The 18,308-nt window shown below is 37.0% G+C and overlaps 1 protein-coding gene across 1 annotated transcript in view; it reads left to right on the forward strand.

Annotated features, from left to right (window-relative positions):
- The window catches only part of stxbp5l (syntaxin binding protein 5L), a 121,352-nt gene that overhangs the window by 6,356 nt on the left and 96,688 nt on the right, over positions 1–18,308 (forward strand). Inside the window, exon 2 of the mRNA XM_077617588.1 lies at positions 7,178–7,969. Coding sequence (XP_077473714.1) covers positions 7,799–7,969 — 171 coding nt within the window. The 5' untranslated portion in view covers positions 7,178–7,798. The remainder of the gene's footprint in view (positions 1–7,177; positions 7,970–18,308) is intronic.

Consider the following 18,308-nt stretch of genomic DNA (forward strand, 5'->3'; position numbering starts at 1 on the left):
GTCCACAAAAGTAGAACAGATAATACAGTACCAACTGTATCGAGGTAATCGGTACCAGTACAGTGGAAGAAAACGTAACAAAAAAAATTCAATAACTACACACACAGACATGCCAAATACTTCGACCTACCATGTTTCGTGTGATTAATGAAATCAAGTATTTTTCCCCTATTGTTAACTGATCACTGGCCATGAAACACATGAAATATGTCATCTTTTTTATTCATGCACTTCTTCTCATACCTCTCATTAAGCTGATTCCATTGTCTGCTTCCATGCTGGCTTCACACCACCACCTCCGCCCACCAGCAGGCCTAGTAGAAGTCCCATGAGTTTGCGTGTTGACGTCACCAACTCATCATGCCAACGCTTGTTTCTATGCCACCCAGTAAAAGTCTTCTGGCATAATTAAACTTTCAGCCCCCCTTGGGATAGCAACTATTCATTAATGCGTGGGTCATTCATTTCAGTTCTGCGCCCTCTTTAAATCTTTCGCTGCCCCAGCTTTCACTGTCGTCATTAATTGTGTCGTTGAGTATGAATCAAGACTGTCGTCACTCTACTCAGCGGTAAGATTAGTCCCCCTCAAATGCAAACGTTAAGGCATTGAGCTTTATTTAGCTCTAAGCCAGAGCTTTTTTTCCCACAGCCATTCTTAGTTTTGATGACTAAAACTATCAGAATGATTTTTTTTTCAAATTTTGATTGAACAGCAAAAAACCACATAAGTCGGATCACTCCTGCACAAATGTCTGTAATCACTTACACTATTTACATGACCATATCAAGAATATTATTCATTTTTCAGTGAACTTTTCACTTATGAATTTCAATAGCATAATCCGAGAGCGATGTTTGCAATTTATGCTATCAACGTTAATGCCAGCCAATGAGAAGCTTTTCAAATACTTTCAATTTGCAAATTTCAAAAACTACCGTATTTTCACGACTGTATAGCGCATCGCATTTAAAGGCGCAGTGTCAGTAACGAGTGCTATTTCTGTATTTTACACACACACAGGACGCACCGTTTTTAAAGACGCAGTCAGGCATGGCAAAACATACACCAGCTTAAACATAACACACGCTAAAAACACGTTTTTAAAAAGGCAACGGAAGCAAAACTGAGTTCGGTTGTACTTTATTTAGCCATTTTACGATGTACTCAAGTCATCATCACCTACAAATCCATCAAAGTCCTCATTTTCTGTGTCCGAATTGAACAATTGTCCAAATGAGTCATTGAAAACGCTGAGTTTTATACGTTCGGCCGGGCGGCCACAATCCATTTGCAAATAGTAGCTAGCTAGTAGCCAGCATAACTAGCCCGGCGCTGCCTGCCACCCTTCGTAAAGCTGTGTTGATGTCGATGTCCATGCCAACATCTAGTGGCAGGAGTTTTTTTGTAAATCCAGCCAGAATAACGGCGAGCACCAAATTAGTGTGCTCGCCGTCATACTTGGTGTATTGACAAAAGAACTATATATCCCAGCAGTCACTGCACAGTACTTTTTCTACGGGGAAAACAGTAGAGTCGGGGGCTGCTTGCCGTAGTTGTGAGAGCTGTAGAGGATGGTGTACCCTATCGACTGATTTATTTTATTTTATCGTGATAACAATTTTAGTATTGGTCCATATATAAAGCGCACTGGATTATAAGGCGCCCTGTCTATTTTGTAGAAAATGTAAGACTTTTAAGTGCGCCTTATAGTCGTGAAAATAAGGTACATATGAAAACACTGGATTTTGCAGTCTCTCAAACTATTTTGATCAGTTGATTGAAATTACGACCGTTTGATCTGAGGGCCTTTTTCGACTGAAACATCAATAGAGCCATTGAGGACGCCAAAATTATTCCATTTGATGCCTAGCTTTCAATGTATTTGTTATTATCATTTTGTACGGGGACTGTCAACCTTTTGCATATGCTCTTAATAGTGATTCAACACCCAGAAAGCAATTGCCTTGTTCCATGCAATCCAAGAGACAAATAGGGCTCAGACATTTGACTTGACAGCCTAATATTCCACATGTCCAAGATACCCCAAGTGCAATTATGTATGACAGCAAATGCTTCACCTTCAATAGATTTCACCCCCCTAAACAAAAGTGAAATGTTTTATCAACCATTATTTCTCTTGTATGTGCTGGCCAATGGAGTCTACTACAACCCAGAAAAGTAAATCTGTAGTATTAAAGTTAGATTATTTTATTACAACCTGAATATACTGAATTAGCTGTTTTTGTAAACAATGAAATGTAAATGATAGAATGAATGTTCTTTTGGTTCTCCCAATAAAAAATCTTGCACCAACAATATCAGATAAACTAGAGCTACCATGATTAATATACGAATCAATAAGACAATTATTGTGTTTTGATAGTTAATACACTGCTTGGAGACATTGTTGATCTAAAATAATTCAAAATAATTTTTAGAGCATCTAAAAAACACTTTTTTAATCTTTCGTTTTCTAATATGAAGTAACAATTTTAATATTTTCTATTATTTATTCAAAAATTGTATTAAACAAGAAAAGAGGGGCTGTAAACACTTTTCCCTTTCCTTTGATTTAATTAAAATTAAGAAAACAATAAATATTCTCTTAATTGTTGTAATAAAAAATCTTCAAAAGAAAAAAAAAACCCTAAATTTTCTCCAATTTTTGGACTACTAAAATTTCACATTTCATTTTAGCAAATCACCAAGTAATTTGATTTTTTCGAGCCTCACAACATGATGTGGAGGGTCCGGGGTCTCTCCCTGGGCCACGAGTTTAACACCACTCCACCAGATAATTTTCAGTGATGGTGACAAATGAAAAAGCATTTTCCTCTAGTTAATCACATCACATTTGTATTCCGCATCGATTCATAGAACACCTCCTATCAAGACTTGGAAATCAGAATCAGAAAGAAATGAGAAAAACAATTCTTGTCTTTATCTGCTGATCAGAAATGAATCACTCTACAATCAAGCATGTATTTTCCACCTCACTAATATGAAATTGATGAAACAATTAAATATCACAGCCTCTTCACTCTTCCCACCTTAGTAGTGTTCAGATTGACAGAAAGGAATTCATAATTGGAAAATGATTAATTCATTAGCTGCCTGGTTGACCGTATTGGATGTCCAACCCGTTGGAAGTGGGAGATTTGGCAGCAAATGAAAAAAAAACGTTACTCTTTGGTAAACGGCCATTGATGGCGTAAGAAGCAACCTGCGCAATTTGCATTAATCACAACCTAAAAGCACAAAAAAGGTAGCGCACAGGTTCTGACATCAATCATTTAAAAGCGCAGCTTGTGGTCCAAATGTAAACCAAAGGTCAGCCCTGCCCGCCATCAAAAATTGAAAACACCAAAGTAGAGTCTTCAGCCACTCCCGAATTCAAGAACAGAATTTTTGTTGCTAAAACAGTCAAAACGAAGATGACAAATTGTTCTCTCTCTTAAAAAAAAGATAGATTTCTAATGAGGTTTTATATAAGATTGTATTTGATTCATTACTGAACATTTTGGTATGTATGAGTTAAAGCTTGTTCAAAAGAAGCATCTAAATTGCTAATTTAGAATGAATATTTTATGGTAATTCCATGAAACTGCATTCATCTACTTTAGAGTCCCTGCAAAGTGAAAATAACGTCTTTTAGGTTTGATACACCAAATAACAGAAAGTTCTTGACAAACCTGCTAAATCTGAAAGATTAACCCTTTATTGGGCACTCATTGATCCCATCTAGGACAGTCTCCATTATAATTGTAATATACTCCTTTTTAATTATAAATCACTATTGTAGTTTTTAATATTTGAATATATAAACATAGAGAGATAATTGAAATGTTCATGACGCGAGTGGTGAGCGCGCCGGCCTCACAGCTCTGGCGTCCTGGGTTCAAATCCAGGTCACGTCCACCTGTGAGGAATTTGCATGTTCTCCCCGGGGCTGCGTGGGTTTTCTCCGGGTACTCCGGTTTCCTCCCACATTCCAAAAAACATGCAAGGTAGGCTGATTGGACACCGAATTGCCCCTAGGTATGAGTGCGAGCATGAATGGTTGTTTATCTCCTTGTGCCCTGCGATTGGCTGGCCACCAATTCAGGGTGTCCCCTGCCTCTGGCCCAAAGTCAGCTAGGATAGGCTCCAGCACCCCCCGTGGCCTTAGTGAGGCTATAGCGGTTCAGAAAATGAAATTAGGAAAATGAAAATTCAACCAAAAGGGTTTTCACAAATACTTTCACTCATCAATGTTAGCCAAAGAGTTAAATAAGTGTCCTAATAATAATAATAATAATAATAATAATAAAAATAATAATAATAATAATCGGACATAGGCTTTGTCATCATCATTGACTCAACAAACAACAACAAAAGCCTAATTGTCATCATACCCCAAAACTGCGTATGACGAAATTGGTAGTGCTTCTCCATAAGGTGCGTTTTCTCGGCAAAAGACCCAAATAAGTGATAATTTCGGACTCGTAATTTGGCATTCTGCTGTTATCAATACATCGCACTGTCCCGAAGCCTATTTGTCCGTACTTTGTGGGACCTATAGCGTCTGCCAGAGGGCAGCAGCTGGAACAGATTGTGACCAGGGTGGTATGGGTCCCTAAAAAACAGATACTGGCTGAAAATTGTATTATTCAAATTATTCACAGCCATGCTTATCTATAATATATCGTACCTTTGGATGTCTTAAAAATGCAAGGCAACATAGTGCAGCTGAGGGCTTTGCTTAACATGGCTTGTCAGAGTTGACTTTTCACCATCATAACAGAACCAAAATGCAAAAAACAGACACATTGGGCAAGTGTGTTGTGCATAGAAGGGAGGACATCAAACGATGCCAGAGGGCTGAGGCTACTGCTGATGTAAAAGCTTATATAATATCACTCACCCTGAGCATTAAGATAAGGTAATTATGATACCTGATTTCCTTTTAATAGCTGTCTATTCATTTCATTTGCACTTATAAATGATTTTTATTGGTTTCTACCCAATGGTATCTCAAATGTTTTTAATGTGTTCATCAAATGCTGTGCATTAACATTTTTCTATCTCATTCATTTGAACCTTTTAGATTAGTCTGGGGTCATGCAGGGTTGCAAGCAAAATGTAGAAATGCGTTATTGTCTCATTGTTCTCATTTGTATCAATAGCTTTGTACAGTTTATCAAAGGACAGTCACTCACAGGTTTGTGGTCTTGCTAATGGCAAACTGACTACAAAATTCACTCTTTTTTTAAATATACGTTTCATGAGTTTCATTTAAATTATTTAAGCACAGTCTTAACCCTGACCATGCTGAATGTTTCAGCGACCACACTTCTAAAGCTAATCGACCCACAGGGCAAATTTACTAAAGCTTGACATGTATTAGTTGATGACTTTCAGTTTTAAACTACCTTACAAGCTTTCATCCCATGAATCATAATTAAAAATGGATTCAAGATTAAATACGCCAAATTGAAGCCATCATAATGTATAAGTGCTGTAAGGCCATTTTGATGGTTTTATTTTAAATGCATGAAATACATTTGAAAATAAGCACTGAGAACAAGTGAGTTCTGAATTTCCGAGTTATAATTAGACTTTCTTGGTATGATTTTTGAAGTCTTTGTTTCAGGCGGGTTTAAAATGCAAATTGTTTTTGTCAGGAGCCTAAGCCCAGTGTTATCACTGCTTTCAGGGTCCAGCACCCCCCGCGACCCTTGTGAGGAAAAGCAGTACAGAAAATGAAAACATTAATGAGCAAACGGTTAAATTAATTTTTAAAAATACATTAAAAGTATATAACTATACAAATGTGTTCAAAGTTGAACATATCCCTCTGTAATCTTCAGAGAATTGCTTCAGTTTGGGAGGCTTTTAGTTGTTATGTTCTTTTAGCTCTTGTGCTTTCATGTGCTACACTCACATTTCCTAACATGGGTCACGCCTTGCCAGTAGACTATAAAATATTGAAATGCAGTAAAAATGCTCACCGGCAGGCTTTGGTTTTCTTAGATCTCAAACAATACCAGTGGAATCAAAAGACTGAGCTAAACAAACATTTTGTTGGATGTGGAGATGAAGAGAGAGAGCGAGAGAGGTTTCACGATATTTAAAGTCTTTGTCTTTAAAAAAAAAAACACAGTTGTGTAACATAATAATAAATAATTAGCAGCTCAGGTGTAGAATTCATAAAATGGGGGCTAGAGCAAACCCACTGGATCATTATGTGTGGCCCGCAAAAGCAACCCAATCCCAATGAAGGATTAAGGACTACAGAAATCAGAGAATATTTGTTTTTGTGAAATTACATTTTAGAGAATTTAGGGAATATTTACAAATGTGATTTTTTTTATAATTAAAAACAGTTTGTTTTTAGACATGCATTTATATTTGTGTATATATATATGTGCTAAGCAACACGCTTATTTATTTATATATTTATTCATGTATTTTTTTATTAACTTACTTATTACCTATCTATTTATGTCTAAAATGCCTTTCCTATTCCTGCATCCTCACCCTCTTGCTACTGTGACAACAACATTTCCCAAATACGGGATGAATAAAGTTATCCAATCCAATCCAATATACAATTATTTTAACAATTAAAAAGATTTTATATAGATAGAGTATAATGTATATTTACTATATTTCCTATTATAAATTAGAAAACAAATAAAAAACTAAACTTAAATAAGGTCAAAATGAAGAAAAAATCGGTATGGTTGGGTCGAAAAAGAGTTGACAGACATAATGTCCATCCAAAGGAACCTACAACTACAATGTAGCCCTTGGAAAAGATGAGTTTGACACCCCTGGGTTAGACTAAACAGTAAAACATAACATACATTCTACATCCAGATATAAAGTAATAGATGACCTTTAAAACATCAGCCCTATTTATATCCTAAAAGATACAAAAGAAATACATTTTAGTCAATCAGGTGAGTTTCATTTTCAACCCAAAAAAATGAAATACAATCTTTGTATTGGGTTGATGTTCGGCTGTTATGAAATTTAACAAAAGCTTTTTAAATTCATAAAATTCTGCAAAAACAGATTTTACATTCAAACATCTAAACATATGGGCTTCCTGAAATGTTGACCATAGAATGAAAAACTTGTTTAACATTTCCCTTGACCTCCACGTTCTTCTGCGGAAATTTTCATTGGCAGTTCCAGCGCGAGAGACGAGAAGATGGAGAGAGAGCGAAAATCAGAGCAAGAGCGAGGCAGGGAAAAAGGAGGTGGGGCCAGGCTTGCTGAGTGTTTTCAGCACCGTGGACAGCTCCAGTTTCTGCATGTGTCTGGGCACAAGCGACAAGCAAACACATCCATCCTTGAACAAACATCCAGCAGCATTTGTCCGGCTCTCTCGGCCAGTCTCTTTCTCTCTCTCTGGATTCCGTGGACTCTTGCTGCTCCTGCACGGTAAAAAGTGTATTTTTATTTATTTTTGTTAAGGAGTGGAACCTGCCTGCATCAAGTTCTTTTTGTTTTCCACTCTCACTGGACCATGGCTGCGACTCATCTCCGTGACCGTTGCTGATGTGTGGGATGTGCGTCCAACCTGCGTGGATCCTTCTTTAGGATCGCAAAAGTTTGAGCCTTTCCAGACACATTCATTCAGCCAGGATGAGGTGCCTGCGTGACTTTTTAAATTTGACTTGAAGACAGCCGAGGAGAGAGTGGGCTGCGCAGCCTGACACATCTGCAGCAGTAGAGCTTCTCACCTAGTGTCTGCGAAGAGCCTCATTTCACACTCCTTTCCATATTAGCGCAAAACAGACGTCAGAAATGAAGAAGTTTCGGAAGGTGTTGGACGGCTTGACCACCTCCTCCCCGGGTGGCGGGACTATGGGATCGCCTTCGTGTGGCAGCGCCGCCGGAACCCCTACCGCGGCGCCCACCCCCAAAGAAATCGACGTGCAAGAGACACTGGTGTCAGAAAACTTTCAACTGTGTAAGGTGGGTGCATGACTAAGCTCTGTTTGCCTTCAGCCAGGCCGCCCTTGTGTCCCCCCCCCCCCCCCGCCCTCTTTATTTACATTCGCGCACGCTGTGTTGACACCGTAGCATCTTCCTCCACAATTTCTATTGAATTCTCCAATATTTCAGCCTTCGGGACCTCTTTCAAAGTTCTCTACAATCCAAGAACATTGAATATTTTTACTGCTCATTTGTCATCCATTTCAATGGGCGCACATCTGGCGAAACGTACGCGAGGGCATCTTTGGGGGAGCCCCACCAGCATGGACATGTGATCCAAACATCCAGAGAGCATGTTGGTGAATAGCTGCCTTGCTGTTGCATCAGCAAGCACACACACAAGCGCCGTGCAGGCGATGACATAACTCGCGTCCCTCCCTTGCATACAAAGTGCACAAGAGGGACCCTGCAGTACTGTTCTTATAGTTGACGTGCTCTTCATCGTGTGTGTGTGTGTGTGTGGAGCAAGAAGAGGGGGCTGGTGCTGATGTGCGTGCTAGCGCTGGGGTTATACTGTAGGTGTATTTATAGCACGATGCATTTCGGAGCTGACTGCAGTGATTATTCCTCGCGCTGGATGGAAAAGGGGGAATTTTGGCGAGCTCTGTGAATAATTCATTAAGAAGCCAAGAAGAGTGCTATATTTTGGAGTGGCGAGGGGGGAGGTAGTTGGCCTTTTATTTCTACAAAGATTGGAGGAGGAGGAGGTTGATTTACAAGAAAAGGACGCTGCAGAGCACCTTCAAAAAAGGCAGACAGGGAGGAGAAAGTGCTGGAAAACCAGCAGCGGGATTAGCGAGTCCCATGCAGGAAGCTGCGCCTTCTTACTGAGTGCCTTAATGCACTGTTGATATTAAATACAGCAGATTGATTGACTGGAGCTATCTTAGCAAAAGCTCAAGTGTATTAAATTCCTCCTCACCACTATCTGTGCGAGTGGATATGTACGTTTGGATGTGTGTGCGTATCCTCCATGCATTTTTTAAAACTCAGACTGAGTTCAAAAGGTCATGGAAAAGTTGTAAGGCTTGCTTATGTGGTGTATTACATGAACTTTGACCTCTTGAGACTACAGATTCCACGTGTCTATACAACCTCGGGGTACACGGTCAATTCGACGCCGATCTTTTGGTCGCCCGGAATGTTATTGATAATTACCATTTAAATCGTTGCTCAAATTCCCTAAATAAAAACTGTGAATTACTATTTAGTCATACTTAATGCCCTATTAATTATTAGGCTAAAGAAAAGCTCCAAATTTCCCAGACTATTATTGTTTTTTGTTGGAGAACTTGTTAAGACCCTGACTGACGTAGCTTCTTAAAAGGACAACGCATGTATACATACAAACTTTTATACACTCACGTCGGCTCAGTGAAACTGCTCATGACCATTGTTGGCTTTTACTGATGCGTAGACCGTGTTGTTTTACCTTGTTTGGTCGCCGGTCTTTTGGTCGTCGGTCTTTTGGTCGCCGGTGTTTTGGTCGCCCGTTGTCGCGACCAAAAGACCAGCGACCAAAAGACGGCGACCAAAAGACCGGCGACCAATCGACCGCACAAGCAATCTCGGGTTGGTAAATTAAACATGTTTCAGGATGCTTGCTGACTGAAAAAAATATTGGCTATCATTATGATAGATGTTCTGTTCATCGGATGGGAATTACAATTAGGTTATTACTAGTAGAAGTTCCACCCATTTGGACTGGGAGGGATCCAATTTTAAATGGATGGGATGTTTCCTTGTGAGAAACTAGGCAATAATTTTGCAACACAATCATTTCCTGTCTTTGTTATTTTTCCCGCCCGGGTAATTTGGTTTCTTACCACATCCCCAAAACATAGAGATTAGGTTGCTTGAACACTCTTAATTGTTCCTAGGTATGAGTGTGAGCGTGAATGGTTGTTTCTCTCATTGTGCCCCGTGATTGGTGGGCTGCTAATCCAGAGTGTCCTCTATCTACTTGCACACAGTTGCATTCACCGCACAGTAGCTTTAGCCTATTACCACGTGATGTGAATGAATAAATTCTGTTTTTGTTGCAAAAGCAGCACAGGTACTTTTCAGCCTATTTTATGTGTTTTCTATGTGTAACATGCATCATTTCATAATCCAGCCAGAGGATTCTTCTACTCTTGTGCCAGGGGATCCATTTTTTTTTGAGAGCGTGACCGCGTAGGTTTACTTAAGGGAATGAGAATGTGTTGCTGAGACTGCACAGGCCGACATCAAGGACTACTTTTGCACCAAAAGCCAGTGACCCCACCTGATTATGTTGACTCTCAGTGACCAAATTGCTTATGTCGGTGCCCAGAGTTCTACGCTTTAAATCAAGGGTGTCAGACTCGGGTTGGTTCGCGGGCCGCTTTAACGTCAACTCGATTTCATGTGGGCCGGACCATTTTAGATTTTTTTTATAAATGGATTAAATGAACTGGATTAAAGGCCCTGAATATTCAGTTTTTTATAGATTAGGTTTATTTTAGCTTTTTAAAAAATATATTTTTCGATTGTACAAAATGATTTTTGAACTAAAAACACAGAAAAATGGATTAAAAAATTACAATTATTGATTTAAAAGGGGGAAAATCAGGAAATTTAATATACATCTATAGTCCTCATTTTAATTTGATCCTAAAACAGAAAGTCGGCACTCATGATTTACTTTTTTGGGCCACACAAAATGATCCGGCGGGCCAGATTTGGCCCCCGGGCCGCCACTTTGACACATGTGCTCTAAATGAATCTCAAACTTTGATTCTTTGTCAGTGATTTTTTTCCCCTTAGCCTTTAATATAAATTGACAATTCATCCTTAGGTTCTTACTAAAGATACACTTTGAGGCTTCTGACACATGGTAATATGAAATGTGTTAGAAGTCCTTCACAGTCATCATAGCCATTGAGACTTCGCAGTGTGTTAACAGAGCGAGGCAATGTGATAAATATACACATTGTTGAATAAAATAGAAAAATAATTTTCCTTTTTTCAAACATCTACCAGGTTAATACTATAATGCAATGGTAGACACTTTAGCATAAAAACTACCAACATAAAAAATAAGATAAGAAAAATCTTACAAAATCAAGGCCAGCCAATATGAAAAAAAGAAGCGTTTTTTATTTTTATTTTTTATTAATACAAGGTACAGACAGGACAAAGACCCTTTCAGCTTGTTATCAGCTTTTATCATAAGAAAAGGGAAAAAAATAGAAGAACAAAAAAATAAATGTCTGGAGGACACTTGACTTTTAACATATCTGTATCAGAGTTAGCTTACTCCTGTGTATTTGAGGTAGTCCATGTTGAGCAGTATATTCCGTACAACACACTATAATGCACATTAAACAATTCACACTCCAAACAGAAAGTAAAGTGAGCTATAATCAGTCCCACAATGGAAATCCTCCATATGCAGACTTTTCAAGATGTTTCCATTGTAAAACTGAGTACAATATAGTCAAATCACATTGTTGAAACAATGCCAAAAGATCCTACTATTGGCAAGACTAGATACCTATTAGAATCATCTTCAGTGGGATACTCAGGCAGAGTAACTGAAGCAGATTATGAAAATATAATCCAATAAAAAGGAGGAAAAAGAAACCGCTTTAGTTTGTTGAGCTGCTGTCTACAGTTGCCATTACTAAGTATCTATTACAGGAGTATTTATGAATAATCTGGCACTATCACTATTTAAACTGCTCTTTAATTGACATTTCAAGCAAAATACATTGTAACCCATCCAAAAAGAGCCAAGCTGTTTAGTTTACACGTTTAAGGCTCCTGAGGAAGAAATACAGATGTTAGCCAAGATGGATGTTCGCTCATTCTAATCGTATTACAATTCACATTAATCTTCTGCCTTGGGATAGCTAGAAAAATGAAAGAAATTTAAAAAGTAATGACAGTTATTCTCTAAAAAGTTTCCTGCCTCATTATCCTAAATGACATTGAAAGGATTTTTTGGAAAATGATTTTACAGGCCATTATAAAGGGTCAACACAAATCCCATTTTGATATTAATAATTCGTTAAAGATGTCATTGATGAAAATGGCCTGAAGATATCCCAAGGGATGGACATTTTAACAAGCTCTAGATCTGGATGTAATGCGCAAGTGACAAGTGGCCTCTTTATTGCGGTGCAGGAGGTATTTATTTATTTATTTTTATTTCCTGAAGGTTTATGAAATGTGTCCAAAAAACGTATAAACTGCACAAAACATGGGAGATGAGAATGTTTATCCTTTAATTCATTGGCTGTAATTAATGACACTAGACATCCACTTTATTTTGACTGGGAGCCACGTTCATTTATTTTCCAATCAGTTTACCCTCACAAGCATCGCGGGGGTGCTGGAGCTGATCCCAACTAACTATGGGTATATGGCAGGGGGGCCAGCCAATCGCAGGGCACAAGGAGACATGCTCACACTCATACCGAGGCGCAATCGATAGTGTTCAACCAGACTACCATGCTTGTTTTGGGGATGTGGGAGGAAACTGGAGTACCCGGAGAAAACCCACACAAAACCTTTGACTTTTTCTGATTCTAATTTCTACAGAGACTACAGAGATTTTTTTTCCAATTTCCAAAAATAGCCTTACCTGATAATATTTTCATCTCTTATTGGTGATGTCACAACATGCAATAGTGTTTGTTTATGAGTGTTTAAGTGTGGGAGTCTTTCTGGTTTATTTCTCAAAGTTAGTCATGACTTGACTGTTGCAGTGTGGGAAGATGGAATCGACATACACACATTTTTTTTCAAAGCAGTCCATGGTGGAAATTGTGGTTGCAGGAGTGCTGATAGTGTTTTTTTATTTTAGATTTTTTTTTTAAAACTCTCCCACAGACTGAATGATATCAAGGGAGAACGATGAGGTAGCAGGTGGTTGAGCGCCTCGTTGAATCTGTCTTCTCATTTCTAGCAAGGAAACATTGAGAGAAAATGAGGTGGGAATCATTCACCAGCATTTCTTACCGGTTGCTTGACAGACGGGAAGCTCAAAAAATTGTTCAGAGACTTTTTTCATGAATAAAGAGCAATTTTTAGACAGAATAGTACCTTCAGTAACTTGGTTAACAAGTTTTCTGAGATATGATTTGCAGAATTACTTTCAGGCATTTTTTTGCCTTGTTTTGTCATGCGATTAAGAATTTGAAATAGGAGTGCTATATGGTAGTACTGAACTAATCCAGCTAAACCACAATGCCAAACTGGTGACCCGAGGCCCAGATCTGGCCCATCAGATCAGTTTATGTGGGCTGCAAATGAAATTAGCCAAGCCCTTCCCAGCCAAAATGAATTGGACGTCCAGCGCCATCAATGACATCATAATGAGTTTAAAAAATTATGTGGGTTGGCTGACACAATCGTGTGCGGTCGATTGGTTGCCGGTCTTTTGGTCGCCGTCTTTTGGTCACCGTCTTTTGGGCGCCGTCTTTTGGTTGCCGGTCTTTTGGTCACTGGTCTTTTGGTCACCGGTCTTTTGGTCGCCCGGACCGTGACAACGGGCGACCAAAAGACCAACGACCAAAAGACCGACGACAAAACAAGGTAAAACAATACGGTCTACGCATCAATAAAAGCCAACAATGGCCATGAGCAGTTTCACTGAGCCGACATGTATAAGAGTTTGTATGTACATGCGTTGTCCCTTTAAGAAACTACGTCAGTCAGGGTCTTAACAAGTTCGCCAACAAAAAACAATGAAAGTCCGGGAAATTTGGAGCTTTTCTTTAGCCTAATAATTAATAGGGCATTAAGTATGACTAAATAGTAATTCACAGTTTGTATTTAGGGAATTTGAGCAACGATTTAAATGGTAATTATCACTTACCTTCCGGGCGACCAAAACACAGGCGACCAAAAGATCGGTGACAAAAAGACCGGAGACCAATCGACCGTGTACCGACACTGGCCCTCCTAAGTATTCCTTCACTATAGCGTGTGCCCGTGATAAAGATGAGTTTGACACGCCACAACTATATAGACGTTCTTGTTGTCATAAGACTCCATAAGAAGATTTGAATGGGTTCTTGTTCACAAGAGTATTTGGAATCTGCTGTGTAATTCCCACATAATCCTGCTATAAAAAGCCATCCAACCGGCAGCTGGAAATCACAACAGTACCTTAAAGCACTCTCAATTTGGCTCTTACCCAAGATTGTTCTCAAATTGACTCCCTCATATCCTCCAATAATAAGCTGTAATGCGTTACATTAGCTTGAAATATTAACACTATTCCTCTTGCTGGTGAACACTGAAAATAGTGACAGATCAAATGTTCTTAAAATAAAAGCACCACATGGACCACACAAGACAAAAGACTTTTCTTTGCTTACTCTAAGCAAGTATGCTAAGAGCATGTGGCTGTAATGTCAGCACACAACCAGTGCAAACGGGACCGAAAGGAAACAATGTGTGCAAATATTCACCAGAACGGAGAGTGACTAAAATACACTGATGTCAGACACTGCTAAAAAATATTTGGAAATATTTTTTGGTGTGAGGTTAAACAGTTATACTGGTATGCTTTCCTTTTATTTATTTGTTTTTTTATTTTAAATAGTTTCCAGGTTGGCATGCCTGTTATGCATCTGACATTTGTGTTGAGATTGAGGAAACTATAATGACCAAAAAACGGTTTGCATGAAAAAGTAGGACTAATAAAAACTAACCTAAACTAATAGTTTCCTGAAAAGAAAAAAAACAATTAAAACTAGCCAATCCACTCTAAAAAAACAAATCAAACCTAATTGAAAAATAAAAAAAATAAAGCTAAAGTATAATAAAAAAAATATTAGAACCTTGGACTCAGGCATATTTGCATTTACTAACCATGACATGAAAAAGTACAACTAATAAAAACTAACCTAAACTAATAGTTTCAAGAAAAGAAAAGAAAAACAATTAGAACTAGCTAATCCACTCAAAAAAAATAATCAAACCTAAATAAAAAATAAATAAAAATAAGTAAAGCTAAAGTATAATAAAAAAATATTACAACCTTGGACTCAGGCATATTTGCATTTAATAACCATGACATGAAAAATAACTAATAAAAACTAACCTAAACTAATAGTTTCAAGACTAAAAAAAATATCATACCTAAATGAAAAAATAAATAAATAAAGCTAGAGTATTATTTAAAAAAAATTAGAACCTTGGATTTAATAACCATGACATCACAAGGGAGGACATGTAATCTGTGCCACTTGCATTCGATTGTCTAAAATAGTACGCCAGCACCTGGAAATATTCATAATCAAGTTTTCCTCCACTATTATACCTCAGGCAAATAAAAAAGGCAAACCGATTCCGCAGACGGCCTCAGTGGGTCCTGGTCTTTGTTCCAACCGATCCAGTGCCGACAGTTTAACCAATGAGGTGTTTTCTAAAATAAGTTGCACCTGACTTAAATTAAGTGATTACACTTCCAAAAGCTATCCTCTTGTTTAGTTAGAATGAAAACCTGACAATTGTTAGAATGTGAACAGGGGTTAGCATTTTAATGCTGATTTAGTTGGAGTCTTGCCTGGTTGATTTCCTATTAGTATTTGAAGGTAATGCTCTACTTATCATTTATTTTATTGACTAACCTGCAACATGAGTGTTTTTAGATGTCAATGCGTATCAGGCTATTATTGTGCTGCACGTAGTCGTCAATGTAGTACATTTCAAGCCCTGCAATTTTTTTCAGACTAAAGTAGGAAATGTGGCAGAGCTATGTTTGCGTTTGTGTGTGATTGTGTACAAAATTGCTTCTGCTCCATTGTGGGCCTCCGCAATTCTGTGTCCACTTTGTCTGTAGGATGCGGCCAGCTTGCCTCACCTCATGTTGTACAAATGCAATCGGCTGAGCTTTTCTAACAGGCTCTCATTGCACTTCAATGCGCTCTCTTCAACAGATCAAGCTTGGCAAGGGTGCCTCTTCTCTCCCCTTGCTTGATTAAGCGCCGTGTTAATATGCAGTAATTTTAGTGACGTGTGGCTTCTAGTGAGTGCACATTCTCATACGTGAAGCAAGTGTGTCGTGCACGTTTAGTTTAAGTTAGTCGCAAAATACTCCCAACTGCAACTAGGCGCAATGAATTCTTTTCTTTTAATCTCTCCTGACCTAACCTTTTTCTAATTGAAGGTGATTAAAAATAATACAGACACTGTCACGTGTATATTTAATTAATGTTGGTGATATAAACTAGAGTAATGAATGTAATGAGCTTGCTGGAAAGTGTGGAGAAAAGTGAAACACTCTGTAAAAGCATAAAATGAGGAACATGATAGCCCGTGAAAGACATTTGAAAAGTGTTCAAGAATATTGCTTGTTAGGTGTCCTTTGTAGCTTTGACTTTCATGTTTTTAGATTTCTTCAAAAGAGCTTGTAATTTTTTTCTTCTTCTATAAAGTAGTACATACATGAATTGATTTGATATATGTATGTATATATATGTGTATGTATATATATATATATATGTGTGTATGTATATATATACATATATATATGTATGTATATATGTATATATGTATATATGTATGTATGTATATATATATATGTATATATATATGTATATATATATATATATATATATATACATATATATGTATGTATATATGTATATATGTATATATATATGTATATATATATATATATATATATATATATATATATATATATATATATATATGTATATGTATATATATATATGTATATGTATGTATATATGTACGTATGTATATATATATATATATGTATGTGTATGAATGTATATATGTATGTATATGTATGTATGTATATATATGTATGTATATGTATGTATGTATATATATGTATGTATATATATGTATGTATATATATATATGTGTATGTATATATATATGTATGTGTATATATGTATATATATGTATGTATATATATGTATGTGTATATATATATATATATATATATATATATATATATATATATGTATGTATATGTTTATATACATGCACGTATGTATATATGTTTATATATATATATATTACAAACCTGTAATTTTAGGTAAAAAAACATATATATGTATGTATATATATGTGTATATATATGTATGTATGTATATATATATGTATGTATATATATGTGTATATATATATCTGTATATGTTTATATACATGTGCGTATGTATATATGTTTATATATATATTACAAACCTGTAATTTTAGGTAAAAAAACTTATATATATATATATATATATATATATATATATATATATATATGCATATATATGCTTACGTTTTTTCACTGCAATAATGGTTGGGGAACACTTGTTTATTTAGTCTAATTTTGACTACATTTTCCACATATAAAACATTTCTGTGTATACCCCTCAAAGAAAAAACAATTTAGGCCAAATAAGCTTTCTGAATGTATTTTGGGTCATTGTTTGCAATGCCTCCCCTCAAAAAAGGACACTTACAAATTAACCAGTAAGCGTGGATATTCGATGTTGCAGTTTTGTTTTTTATCAATTGTTATCTTATTTATGATGTTTTATCCCCATATGATCAGGTACTGGGAAAGTTAAAACCCCAACACTCCATATTTAGTCCTCTCAAATCGCCTCAGTGAAAAATCACAAGCAATTCCTCCTCCTCATCGCTCCTTACAACTGATGTTTTCATGGCCGGCGAACCCACGCTTTTATCAAGTGGAAACATACGGCTAACCTTTCCATTCGACCTGAAAGGTTTTCTCGGTTAAATGCTGCCAGACAATATGCACAATTGTATCTGAAGGAAGGGCATGTTTATCTCTATACTGAACCAATCAATGCACATTTGCAATTTGAAAACCATCTTGGCTACTGTTGTGCTACTTTTTGTGTTTCTATATTGCAAGTAACCTACTTATTCTTTGTATGAAAATAATATATGAAAGATAACTAGCACATGTCTCCTGCTGCTGCCAACAATTAGGTCCGCTTGAAGAGAAGATTCTGAGTGTTTTTCAAATGCTTTTAAAAAATATATGTATATAAACATATATTTTTTTCAATCACTGAGCTCTCATGCTGCATACTTACTATTTGGCGGGAGGAAATCAGCTTCAGCATCAGCAGCGTCGAATGTAATGCTTTCAGCAAAAGAAACACAATAAGTGTATGTATTTTTAGCTGAACTGGAACACAGCAAGACAAATTTTTAATATTTAATTCTTTCTTTGATCTGGCTAGATTAATCTAGATTGAACATTGAATTGATCTAAGGAAGTAAATAAGAGTCTATTTGAAAAACAGCACACCACAAAAAAAATGAAACTACCTAATTTAGGATT

The sequence above is a fragment of the Stigmatopora argus genome, chromosome 13, assembly GCF_051989625.1.
Source record: "Stigmatopora argus isolate UIUO_Sarg chromosome 13, RoL_Sarg_1.0, whole genome shotgun sequence".
Taxonomy (NCBI): domain Eukaryota; kingdom Metazoa; phylum Chordata; class Actinopteri; order Syngnathiformes; family Syngnathidae; genus Stigmatopora; species Stigmatopora argus.